At 47.0% G+C, this 13,152-nt stretch overlaps 1 protein-coding gene across 2 annotated transcripts in view; it reads left to right on the forward strand.

Annotated features, from left to right (window-relative positions):
- TENM4 (teneurin transmembrane protein 4) overlaps positions 1-13,152 on the forward strand; it is a 598,010-nt gene that overhangs the window by 413,183 nt on the left and 171,675 nt on the right. For both annotated transcript variants that reach the window (XM_042904074.1, XM_042904075.1), the window contains one exon: positions 1,316-1,526. In XM_042904074.1, the coding sequence (XP_042760008.1) occupies positions 1,316-1,526 (211 nt within the window). The remainder of the gene's footprint in view (positions 1-1,315; positions 1,527-13,152) is intronic.

Here is a 13,152-nt window from a genome sequence, read left to right on the forward strand (position 1 = left end):
GTTTGAATCCTCTTGGTATCAACTATGATAACTATGGCCTGGTGCTTACCCGCTCAGAGCAAGTTTCTCATCTCTCCACTGATGATAACAATAGTCACTTTGTAGGGCTGTTGAGGAGAATCAAGAACATTTATAAGGCAGCTTGCACAAGATCTGGCTTAGAATACACGTTACTTCCCTGGTCTCTTACATTCCTTCTCTCCTTTGGGATTTCGCATTTACTGTGATACATGCACACCAGAAACACCTAACAGCTCATCTAGAATGATTGACATAACACCAGTCGTAATGGGTAAGGAACAGACTTGTTAAGGTCCTGCCAGCTCTGGGATTGGGTTAAAATAAATCAGAGGCATCCATCAGACATTCCCAAGCCGTGTGCAGCCTTCTTAGCCCCAGTTGTTACTTAAGATTCCCACGTGAAATCTAAGTAGATATATTTTCTAGCAGTGGAGTCATGGGAAAATAGAAACTGGGCCGCTCACCAGGACAGTGATGCTAGTCCTGGACTTCATTCCTGGGCCTCATTTACACATGAAATAGAATTAGATATCTTGGTTTTTTAAAAGATAGGTCAGTAGGTAGACAGATAAGTAGACAGATAATTGCTCAATTTGCTTGCTAGTAGGCCAGTAGGACTTAACCACCTACCTGTTGTTAGCACTATGTGGCTGACTTCTCTTGAGTCTCACCCTCGCAGGCTCAGATCAGTCAGCAATTGTGTGTCTGACCCAGCATGTAATCGTTGATAGAATTTTGAGCTAATCCAGTTTAGTTCCCCTAAAACTCCCTGAACCTGCAGCATTTAGAAAGGATTGTTGACAACAGGAAGAGAGAGATCAGATTTGCACTTGCACCTGACTGACTTTTAAGGCACATCCAGTGCTCTAGTCCTAACCCTCGAGCCCTGGGATTCCCAGCATCACTTGCGTGAAGCTGGAGTTCAGTCCTTCCGTGGCTGGGTTTCTGATCACGTGCCCACCATTGGAAGGGCATGGTTGTCCCGGCACAGGCTCAGCCAGATGAAGACTGCCTACATATACACCAAATTAAAGAAAAAGGAGACCAAAAAAATAATAATAATAATAATGCGCTAATTATGCTGCCCTCACAAGGGAATGAGGAGACTATTACCATGAGAAACAGGGGTCTGGGGAGGAGGTGAAGTCGGTTGATCAACCTTCATGTGACTCTAGCCTCTCTGCCTGTCCTCAGGTTGTATTTCCTTGTGTGCCCCCAGGAGACACGTGAGGAAGGAATCTAGCATTATGGTGAAGCAGACACCCCGCTAATTATGCTCTGTTTGTACTTTTAGTTTGACTTTGTAGAGCTGCTGGATGGAAGGAGGCTCCTGACCCAGGAGGCACGGAGCCTCGAGGGACCCCAGCGCCAATCTCGGGGAGTTGTCCCCCCATCTAGTCACGAGACTGGCTTCATCCAGTATTTGGATTCAGGAATCTGGCACCTGGCTTTTTACAACGACGGGAAGGAGTCTGAAGTGGTTTCTTTTCTCACCACTGCCATTGGTAAGGAGCCTCCAGCCCTATGGGGTCTGTGGGATTTCTGTCTCCTTGGGTGAGAGGACCCTGGGGATTCTGAGGGTTGGAGCCAACAAGGGAATGTGTCTTGCCCGCAGCTGTTGATGCCACCTGGAGTCTGGCATGAGTCCTTCCTGACTGGGCTTGCTGGACAGGGATGGGTGTGGGATTCAGGGGAAGGAGGGAGGGGAGGAGTGACAGGAGAGGCTGGCCAGCCATTCTGGGCCATTACCCACTGCCTTTCTTGTGTCATCTTTGGGCCAGCTGCTGCATTTAACAACTGAGAGGTAGAGTTGACAGCAAGACCGAAACCCTGCCTGACCAGCCACATGGAGGCAACACCTCTCTTCTTCTCACTTCTCTCCGACACCTGTATTTTGTCTTTATAGCTTCCTTGGCTCAACTCACTGATTTGTGGTTTGGGTTTTTGTTTTTGACTGTGTGTAGCTTTTTGTTTATTTATTGTTTTGTCCTGGGAGCTAACAGTCCCTGGCAGTTGAGAAAAGAAGATAAATGCTCAGGGAGAGGGTGAGAATAGCAGAGCTATTCTGGATGAATATTCTGGAGCCACGATGTTTGGGATAGTGCTGAACACCTTCTCTGTCCCTCATCATGGAAGAGGGCCACAGCTCTCCCTTCAGGGTGAGCCCGTGGGGCCGCCCCACAAGCCGACGGGTGTCCAGGGAGCTTGGCATCTTGTTCTAAGGAATTTCTCTTCTTTATCCACACATTCCATAGAGTCTGTCTCTTCCTTGGATGGCCACGGGACACAGTGGCCTCAGTGGTTCAGGTCAGAAAACATTTATTCTGGGTTTATGTTGGAAGCATTATGACACAGCCTGGAGACAGAATCTCCCGCAGGAAAATAAAACTCCACTAACCAGAATGCATGGAAATAGGGTTTCTGCCTAATGAAAAGCTTCATGTGGTATAGAGTTCACCTCAAAACTCTGTCTCAGTCCTTGGCTAAGAATCTCTCTGACATGGAAAAGGGAGTTAAATAAAAAACCTCTGAATCTGGTCATTGGTTCCTAAAACTCCTGCAGAACTCTGGCTTTTCCTTCTACACAGCAATAATCATTTTCAGGCCATTTTCCCCTCATTTGCAATTTTGCCCTTAGTGTCGAGGCAGAAAATACCTTCCCATTAAATACGGGCATGGCTTATCCACTTCTGCTGTCCCTGCAGGCTCAGTATCCTACCCTCTTGGCAAAATGAGGGCAGCAGAGGCCATCTGGCTACGTCGGCCCCGATGTAGGAAACCCTGCTTTGTGCTGTCCTCGATTTGGAAGTGTCTGCCCTTACTGCTGGTCTCCGAGTGTCCAGAGGGCAAGGACTTTGATGTAATCTTCTCTGCCCCCCAACCCCAAGCCCAGGCCCCGACATGCGGGGTCACTGGGTTACTAAGGGCATGAGCACGAGCTTGGCCTGGCTTCTGCTCAGCCTCCCATTGGCAGGACCGTCAGCAGCCACAGGCCTGGCAGTTGCGGCTGCCGCTGGTTTCCTCCCCTATTGCCTCCTTTTGAGGTGGAGTTGAAAGTATCCTCCGCTCTGAATTTCCACCACTAACTTGTGTTTTGACCCTGCACAAATCACTTAAGTTTTCCAGCTTCCGGTTTCTCTAGAGTCTGGATTTGAGGCCGCAGCTCGGTGGTTGCCGATGAGCTGGAGGCTGCCCGGGCAGCCCCATTCCCCTGTCACCAGAGAGCCAGCTGTGGTCCTCACCATCGATTAGGCTCTCACTCTGAGGGGTTTGCCAGGCTCCAAACCTGGTTTCTTTTCCCTTTCTGGCCACAGTGGCTTCGTTTTTAGGGACGTGGATTATCGAGTCATTAGTGGTGCCTGAGTGAGAGCTTCCTGGTCTCACAGCCTGATTTCTCTGAGGCATGGTTCACAAAGAAGCATGGACTGTCTTGCTCGCTCAGAATGAAGATCTCTTATAATCAGAATTCTTTATTTTTAATAACTGAGCATAAATATGAAAGAATATTAATATCGACCCCCAAAGAAAGCCACTTTTAATTAGGGTGTGACTCTCAAAGAAGTAAAATGTAGGTGCAATTAGGTATCTTTGCCAATTCTTGGCTTGTCAGAGCTTGCTAACCTGTTTTGTTATAATTAAGGCCATGGTCTTCCTTTTCCCTCTGGCTCTCCTGTTCTTACCTTAATGATGAAGTCTGCCTTCACCTCCTTAACCCTATGATGTCCTTCAGAGCAGAGAGGCTATCCTGGGCTTCTCAGAGTTTGATGACCCCTTTGATGTCTCATTAAAACACAGATTCCCCTTCACTAGGTGGGGGTGGGCCCTTAGAGTCTCCATTTCTCACCGGCCTCAGTGATACTGGTGCCACCCAGCTGTGGACCACATTTTGAGTAGCCGGGGGTTATGGTATCTTATGAATGGTCTCAAATATCGTCATGCAAAGCAGTCACCCGGGAAGCTCGTTCAAAGTTCAGATTCCTGTGCCCTGTCCCCAGGAATTATGACCCACTAGGCCTGAGGTAGAGCCCAGATAATCTTGATTCCAGGGGTCTTTCCACTAAGCTTTGAGCACTGCTTTCTCTTTCTTCCTCCCCTGACTGTCCCACACTAGCTCTGTGACCATTGTCAGGTCACCTCTCTGAGGTTTTTCTTAGATGGAAAATGAAATAGTAACAGTACTCTGCAGTCCCTGTCATGAAGATCAGAGAAGATATAAAGAGCCCAGCACAGGCTTTGGCCTCCTAAGAGACCCAATAAATGGAAGTTGCTAATATTCTCTTCTTCCCTCCTTCTCCCTTTGTCTTGCTGCCTTTCAGACTTGTCTGTCTTCCTTTGAGCTACAGTGGTTGTTTAATGAATACTTTTTTTCTTTAATACAAAAACAGATGGATTCTGATGTTGCTATTAATCCCTCTCTCCCCAAGAGTCCGTGGCATTGAGTCTCAGCTGTCTGTGATTGTTACCTGTGAGCCATGAGTTGTAATTTGTCTTGGCAGGTTAATTAAAAGTTTGGGTCTTGTTTTAGTGAGCTCATTATGGTCCCAATATACAACTGTAACTCTCCGGCTTGCTTAACACACAAATTGGAATATGACCCTCCCTTCGTTACATGTTGAAATGCAGACATAGAATTTAAGAAGATCTAAGATGTCAGGATCCAGAGTATTTATGTCTGTTTGTAATTAAGTAACAGGAGAAATAATTGCGTTTAATTTAACAAATGGCTGTATTGTGTACGCTCGTGCTTTTCCCTCCATTTAATGCAATCCAGCTGATGATTTTAAATTAAATGAGTTTATCTTCTTCCTTGAAAAAATCTAAAAGCACTTTAATAACTGTATACATAAATATATACACACACACATACACACACACACACACACACACACACACACACACACACTCCTAACTGAAACCAAGCAAGGTTTAGAATAAAACAGAGCAGCTGTTTTCAGAAACAACAGTTTTTCCCCACATGTGGAGGTCCAGGATTTGAAGGTAATGTTGTTTCTGGTCCTATCTTCACTGGAGGTGGGTAGCCTTGCTGATGCCAAGTACTAAATGAAGTAGGAGGGTATATACCAGTAGCTAAAATACAATTTACCATTGCAGTTTACAAAAGGCTTCATATATATTCCTTAAGCCTCTAGATAACTCAATGAGGTGATTATTCTTATTTCTATGATCACCCCCTATTGCAGAGGAGGAAATTGAGGTTCAGGCATGGTAAGGGAAAAGCTGGGACTTGAATTTATGTCTCTCTGACTCCAAAGCTTGGGATCTTCCTTCTTTAGTAATCTGCCTCCTTCCCAGGATCATGTTTCTTTTTGGGGGATTACACTTCTCTTTTCTACCTATTTATTCATTCCTTAAAACTCAAGAGAGTGCATACTGTGTCTTCAGGACCATGCTCAGATCTTTTCCACATGTGATTTAATCCTCATGAGAACCTTAGACAGTACAAATTTTGATCTCAACTTTACAGATGAAGAAATTGAGGCCCAGAGAGTGTAACTGACTTAGCCAAACTCACACAGTTAGTAAGGGCAGGGATAGGATGGCAGCTTGGTCTCCAGATCTTATGCTCTCCCCTTTATGCCCCACAGTGTCTTACTATTTGCTATGATACTATTAAATATTTTATTTCCATTTGCATTACATGGAATTTAATTTCCCTTTAATTAACTTGCTTCCAGTACAAGTAAGCATCTTACATTAACCCAAGAAGTTTCCTTGGGAAGGCATTAAAAAGACCATGGTGGGGAGGTGGGGGGGGGGGAACCTCATAGCATCCAAAACTTTAAAAAAATATTTTTTCACATGAATTGTTTCCAACCCCACGATCTGACAAATCAGTGTTGTAGTGTTTTGGGTCTTTACAGAGTGTCTCCTCTTTTAGTTTGGGTTGATGCTGAAGCATAAAAGGACAGATCATCCTGACACTCCCGTGGCCATGGGAGCCAAGCTGGAAAATAACAGAGATGCTCCATAGTGGATTTCGAAACACAGAAATGAGAATCATTATTGGAAAACATAGAACCTGGCCATTTTTATGAGAAACACGCCCTGGTCTTCCCAGTCTGAGGACATTTGTGCTAATTAAAGAAAAGAATCCTTTTGTTCAAGCCCAGGCAGCTGCTGTAAATCGACCTGTGTCTAGGGACTAGAAGCCCATTTAGTCCTCCCTCTTCCCTCCCTCCCTTCCTTCCTTCCTTCCTTCCTTCCTTCCTTCCTTCCTTCCTTCTTTCCTCCCCCCCTCCCTCCTTCCTTCCCTCCAACAAATAGTGCTTTCCTGCCTTTTCCCAAGTTGGAGATACAGAGAAGGTATGACCTGGCTTCTGGCAAAATTAGCTCGTGGTCAGGATTAAGGAGATGAAGCATCAACACAGGCAGTGTCTCTAATCCAAGGAAAAGAGAAAGAGAAGTCACTTCTGGACTCACTGGTCAAGGTGCCATGAGGGTTGGAGGAAGGCAAGAGTGTGTCCAGCTGGGTAGGTCAGGAGGACTCTCTGGATGAAGCAAAATTTTATGGGACCCTAAAGGATGGATAGAATTTCCACATCTAAAGAAGGAAAATAGGAAGGGGGGCGGGCGGGGGTTGTTGAGGAATCCGTTCCAGGTAGTAAGAACAGCATGAGCAAAGGGGAGATATGCAAAAATTAAAAGCTGGCTCTAAGGAGCCAGAAGTTCCGTTTGACCAAAACACAAGATACCCTGGGAGGGAGGAGGGAGTTATTGGGCAGAAGCTTGGATGCTACCCTAAGAAAAAGTTCATTCAGCAGGTGTTAGGTGCCACTGCAGGCTTTTGAGCAAGGGACTAAAATGATGAGAGCCGGAGGGTTTCTCTTATGGGGCCCAGAACAAGAGCTCATTAATTTATGTAACCAGAAGAGGTTGCTGGGAGTGAACTTTGTGATTTCATGAGAAAAAGAAGGGAGGGAAAGGGGGAGCCAGGAAGGACAGAGGACTGGTTCAAGGTTGGTGCTGGTATTTTGATTTGCTGTGCCTACACCCCATTCCTTTTTCCCTAGATGTGAATAGATACTTTCACATAAGCTTCTATATTCCAGGGGTAGTCAAAATGGGGTCCTTGAAAATCTCCCAAAGACCCCCAGACAGTGCCACCTCTATACTTCCTTTGCTTCGATCGGGTAAAACCACTGTTCATTAGCCTCTGAGTACATTTGCAAGCATCCAGAGAGAAAAAGCCCTGATATCGTATATTCTAACTTGTGTAAAATCCTGAAGTACTTCAAAGAAGAGGCTAAGAAAAGTGATTGCAGAATGATTTTCAGTTTTTAATAAGCTCTGCCCCCACCATTCCCCATATCCCCTTCCTCTGAATTATAAGATATAATGCAGCAATGAAGGATCAAGGTCTCTCGGTAATCAGCTAACCTTCTTGTAAATGACACTGGCAGCACTTTGTGAAATTTCCGCTGGCAACACTTATTTGGAAAAGTACCCTGTGAATTCACCTCTCCCTGATAGCAGTGATTTATTCAGAACAGTCTGGTATACGTGGAATGAAACCGTAGGCCGAGGGAGAGCTCAAGTCAGCACATTGGGGATAGACTGGGGCCAAAAATCTGTTTTGTGGCAGAGAGTTAGGAATATCAGAGTGCTACATCTGCAGACTGGGGACCAGCCCCACGGGCAGCTGCCCCTGATCACCGAAGATGGTAGGGGAGGGTTCCCTACCCTCCCGCCGGCCTCTTCTACTGCCCCCGGGATCTGTCTTGGACTGCTGAACCTTCTGAATTCTCTGGGATCTTGGACCTCAAGAGCAGGAAAGAAGAAACGATAGCTCAGGGACACAAGAAGTACCAAGCACTAAAGCTTATCTCTGGAAATGGTTAGAAATGCATTTAGTGTGCAAATAACAGCATCCCTGCTGGTGTGGCATTTCAGTGGCACCTTGATGTTCTCGTGTACGCGCCCAGTCTAGGGTGTGTCCATCCAGGGCCAGCACGGCATCCCGTAGTGGAATCAGGGACCAGGCTGTTCCCCGCCTTGCGCCCTGCCGTCCTCAGCTCTGGCTGTTGTTTTCATGCTTGCCCCCTTGTGGTCCCAACGTGGCTGCTGCAGCTCCAGGACTCGGCTGCACGTCAGGCAGGGAGAAGAAGAAAGGGGAAGGGAGCAGGGATGCTCATTTTTTCCTAAAACACCCAGCTTACAGTTCCATGGCATAGCCACATCACTTGGATGTGCAGAGCTGTGAAGAAGTCTGAGACAGTGAGCGTTTGTAGCTTACCACACCGACACTCCAAACAGAATGTGCATTCTCTCAGGAAGAGGGGAAGTCAATATGGGGTCTTCAGTATGTGCCATAGGCGTCACTGAGTCTGTTTGGTTCAGCAAGCCCCTCACTGTGTGCCAAGTCCTGGCCTTGGCATTTAGGTGTAGCCGTGAAGCAGCACATTACTTACCCTCGAGGCTCTCGTGGGCCAGGAAGCGAGGCTGAGGACAAGGAGAGGCTGTGCATGTAACTGGCGAGGAGGGAACAGGCCTAGTTCAGTCTCTTTACGGCACCAAGGATCCAAGGCCTTTTGGAGTACTCCTTGAAGCCCCTTGCACGATGCTTTAAGGAGGATGGACGAGATGAACAGGTCCAGAGGGGTTAGAGGCAGACCTAGACACTGTGTTCATTTTCTCATTCAACTGGCATTTACTGACTGCCTTTTTTTAAACATTTTTTTTTAATTTTTTTTTTAACGTTTATTTATTTTTGAGATAGAGAGAGACAGAGCATGAACGGGGGAGGGTCAGAGAGAGGGAGACACAGAATCCGAAACAGGCTCCAGGCTCTGAGCTGTCAGCACAGAGCCCGACACGGGGCTCGAACTCACAGATTGTGAGATCATGACCTGAGCCGAAGTCGGCCGCTCAACCGACTGAGCCACCCAGGCACTCCACTGACTGCCTTTTACATGCCACATCCTCAGCATGCATTAATGTCCATGGTGTATAAAAAATAGTCCCGCTTCTTCTTGTCCTTGTGTCATTTATAGACATGCTTGGGATAGTTTGAGGTAGAGTCTTAAATTTCAGGGGCGCCTGGGTGGCGCAGTCGGTTAAGCGTCCGACTTCAGCCAGGTCACGATCTCGCGGTCCGTGAGTTCGAGCCCCGCGTCAGGCTCTGGGCTGATGGCTCGGAGCCTGGAGCCTGTTTCCGATTCTGTGTCTCCCTCTCTCTCTGCCCCTCCCCCGTTCATGCTCTGTCTCTCTCTGTCCCAAAAATAAATAAAAAACGTTGAAAAAAAAAATTTAAAAAAATTTCAATACAGACGTTAAATACATAGGTAAACATATGACAGTAAATAGTAAATACCCAACGTGGCAAAGAGAAGGTACTCTAGAGGAACAAACAGGAGACTTCACTTAAAGTGCTGGGACAGGAGTAGGAACCGGGTAGATGAAGGTTTGGAGAAAGAACAGACCAGCAGGGCCAAGAGCATCTATATGCAAAGGCCCTGGATAGGTGGCTGCTAGAAGTGTTCAGGGAACTTGAGGATGGTCACATTGTGGGGCACGGGGACAAAGGGCCGAATGGTTTTGGGTGAGGCTAGAGAGGTGCCAAAAGCCAGCCTGTTTGGGGATTTAAGGTGGCATGCGAAGAGTTCTGTTTTTTCACTCATCCTCAGGGTAGCCAGAAGCCACTGTGGGACTTAGAGCTAGAGTGACCGAATGTGATTTGCATATTTGGAGCTGAGACACCAGTAAGGAGGCTGTGACGGTAGTCGGAGCAGGGGCTCAGGCTGGCCTGGACCAGAATGGATGCCTTGGAAGTGGAGAAAGAAATGAACCAGTTTGAGCTATAGACTGACCCTTGTAGATTATTAGCAAAGGCCAGCTATTAAGATGATGTTTTCTGAAGGAGGAGATTAAAGCAGGAGAGGAGAGGGTTGAGGAATGGTCCGTTTTAGGGATGGGTGAAGCCATGCAGCCGGCAGAGAAGATGGTGAAGGTCAGAGAGCTGAGGGGAGGGACCAGAAGAATGTGCTCGTGAGAAGTTTTATAGATGGAGTCCAGATACTTTAGGATTCTCCCATTCCAGCATTCAGGCCACCTTCCTCAATCCGTAGCCAGAGTTTCCATTCATGGTTGGTTTATGTTTTTGCCACCCTGGGGTACAGAATGCCAAGAGCCTTTGCAAACTTGTTAATTATTTAAATAGCACTTCTAAAGGTAGAAAACTTGAGGCTTAGAGAAGTCACATGACTTGTCGAGGGTCGCACAGCCACTGAGAGGCAGAGCCAGGGTCCTGGTCACAGCACTGTGCTGACTGAGTGCCAATTCTGCACCAGGCACTGTACTACGTGCGTCATCACTTGGTTCCCAAACAACCTGGAAGTTAGGTCTTGTGCGTTCCCATGTTACAGAGAAATGAGGCTCAGAGGTCCAGTGTTGTTTGCCGAGATCTCCTATGTAGGAAATAGCAGAGCAAGAGTGGCCACCCAGAGCCCATGCTTTCTGTTACGTCTTAGTGACCAGGTTTCTAGCACGTGATGACCTCCACGTGCGTGTTACACACTCTCACGATCAGACGGCAAGATAGGCAGGGTCTTAGAGGTGATGGCATTCACACCTCCTAGGCTCGCGGTGTGCCTGGTGTCATGCCTGCCACCAGCAGCTGCAGGGGACCCCTCTGCCACGTTCTAGAGAACATCCTGACCTGTACTTACTCCTGCCAGAGGAAGCCCTACACCCACCGCCATTCAGGTGGAGTTTCGATAGAAGATATTTGTCTTGATGGTTTGGTTTTTAGGTAGAGATGGTTTCATTTTTATATCTGATGGTTACAGTTTTATTTTCTGATCGCTTTTTTCTCTCGCAGTTGATGAAGGCAGTTACTCATCCCCATCTTGCCAGCTAGCTTCTCTATTGCAGAGCAGTGCCCTTAAGAGGGCTCTCATATGGTGGTATCTTTCCTCTTTCCCTTCGCACTACCACTGATGTGCAGGACCCGATTGAGTGTGTGGCCTGCAGTTATGTAACACCCTCTTAGGAATAACCCTAACCCAGGTCTGCTGTACTTGGCATTAGTGGTAGATAGTTGAAGTCACTGTGGCCAGAGAGAGGTGGTGTGGCCCAGAGAAAGGGCAAAGGCTTTGGAGTCAAACAGTCCTGGGTTTGAATTCTGACAGCACTGTTTATGAACTGGGGGACTTTGGCTGAGTCTGAGCCGCACCCAACTCACCTGCAATTAGGAAAAAACCTACTTTGGAGGGTCTGACAACTACGTGAAGGCATGTCATTCATGGTACGTTCTTAGCATGCTTTTAAGTGTCTCGGTTATTCGACACTTGCTGAACACCTGCTCTGCTAAGTTCCAGAGAGTCATCAGTGAATCGAACACACGCCTTGCTCTCCGAGAGCCCAAGGTCAACTTGGGGAACTGCCCCTTTCGTAAATAGCTGCAACGTAATGTGGTCTGCGCCAACAGGGGGCGTCTGCACGAGCTCCCACAGGAGCAGAGAGGAGGGCAGCTCCCTCTTCCAGGGATGCAGGGGGAGGTTGTGAGGCATAAAGGACTTACTGTGGTGAGACGTGCCTTTTCAGCTGGGAAGCCGTGTGCAAGTCACGGAACATAGAGAAGGAGCTACTCGAAAAAAAAGAGGAGATTAAAATAAGATAGTAGCCATCTCTGCTCAACCTCTGATGACCGGGCAGGAAGGAATCATTATTTGCACTTAGAGATGAGGAAACGGTCTGTGCACAGTGACTCACATGAGGACATGAAGCCAGGTCTTCTGAATCCACTCCCAGCGACTTCTCCTGGAGCCTGGTTGCCTGGCACAGGACCCTGAACGTGGCAGACCTTCACCAGAGGGTCAGTGAGCACCAAGCGAAAAGGTCAAAGGTCACAGATGCTCCTTGCAGCCTAGAACTTTCTTCTGTGGACATGAACTTCTTGCAAGCAGTGAACAAGGCACAACTGCCAGTCCAGGGCACTGCCAGGCACTTGGTTGAGGAATGTTTTTTCTGTCGTAGGAGATCTGGGGGCAAAGCAACTCTCAAACTGGTTCTAGTCTTACAGTGTTTCTGTGCCAGTGCTACTGCAGTTCAAAAATGGAAATGTGGGTTCCAGAACATTCCAAGGCACTCTTACTTGTTCTTGTCAATTTGATCTTCCAGTTCAACAAGGGACTTCGCAAATGTCCCTTTCTTCTAGTTTCAGGTCTTATCAGTCTTTGTAAACTCATCCCTGCCTCTCTGAAACTATTTGGCTAATAATAGTATTAATAGCTACTATTTATTCAATGCGTACTCTATCTCAGTATGTCTTAGATGTTTCACATAAACTATTTCAGACCCTTACAACAGGCATATAAAGTAGGTATTTCTCCCCAGACGAGTGAAGAGCTCCGAGTGTCTAAAAATGAGTAGGCTGTAGTCCTGTAGCCAGTCAGTGAGGGAGCTGGAATTCGAATCCAGGTCTGTCTGGTTCTAGTGCCCACCCTCTTCTCATGTTCTTTCCTGCTATGCCTCTGTGTGAGAGTGCCTGGTGTGTCTGCTGGGAGTGGGTAGAGGGCATGAAGGGGATGGCTCCCAGAGAAGATCCTAGAAAATGATCGTAGGAACAACCTAGAAAGAATTTTTTTTATTTTTATTTTTTTTAATGTTTTTATTTATTTTTGAGACAGAGATGGAGCATGAGCAGGGGAGGGGCAAAGAGAGAGGGAGACACAGAATCCGAAGCAGGCTCCAGGCTCCGAGCTGAACCTGCAAAAGCTTTGTAAACCAGCCCACAAATCTGATTTTGAAGGCAACAGGGAGCACAGGACAGTTTTTGAGCAAAGGTGTAGCACGATTCTGGCCTTGGATAGCTTTCTTTGGCAGTGGTATATACAAATGGGTTGGTTCCTCACACGAAAATAGGGAGACCAACTGGAAGACTGTTTGAGTAACCAGTAGGGTTCCATGAGGGAAGAGGACCTGAACTGGGGCAAATGCCACTGCTTTTGTATAAAGGAAGGGATGCATTCCAGGACATCATAGGCTGGTTTTCTTGACCAGTTGTATTTTAGCTATAAGGAAGCAGCAGGACGTTTCAACCTTGGGAGAATAGATACATAGTGATAACATTAATTAAATTAGGAAGTGAGGAGGGGAAGTTGGTTTGTCAGG

This window comes from Panthera leo, chromosome D1 (genome assembly GCF_018350215.1).
Source record: "Panthera leo isolate Ple1 chromosome D1, P.leo_Ple1_pat1.1, whole genome shotgun sequence".
NCBI classification, from domain to species: Eukaryota; Metazoa; Chordata; class Mammalia; order Carnivora; family Felidae; genus Panthera; species Panthera leo.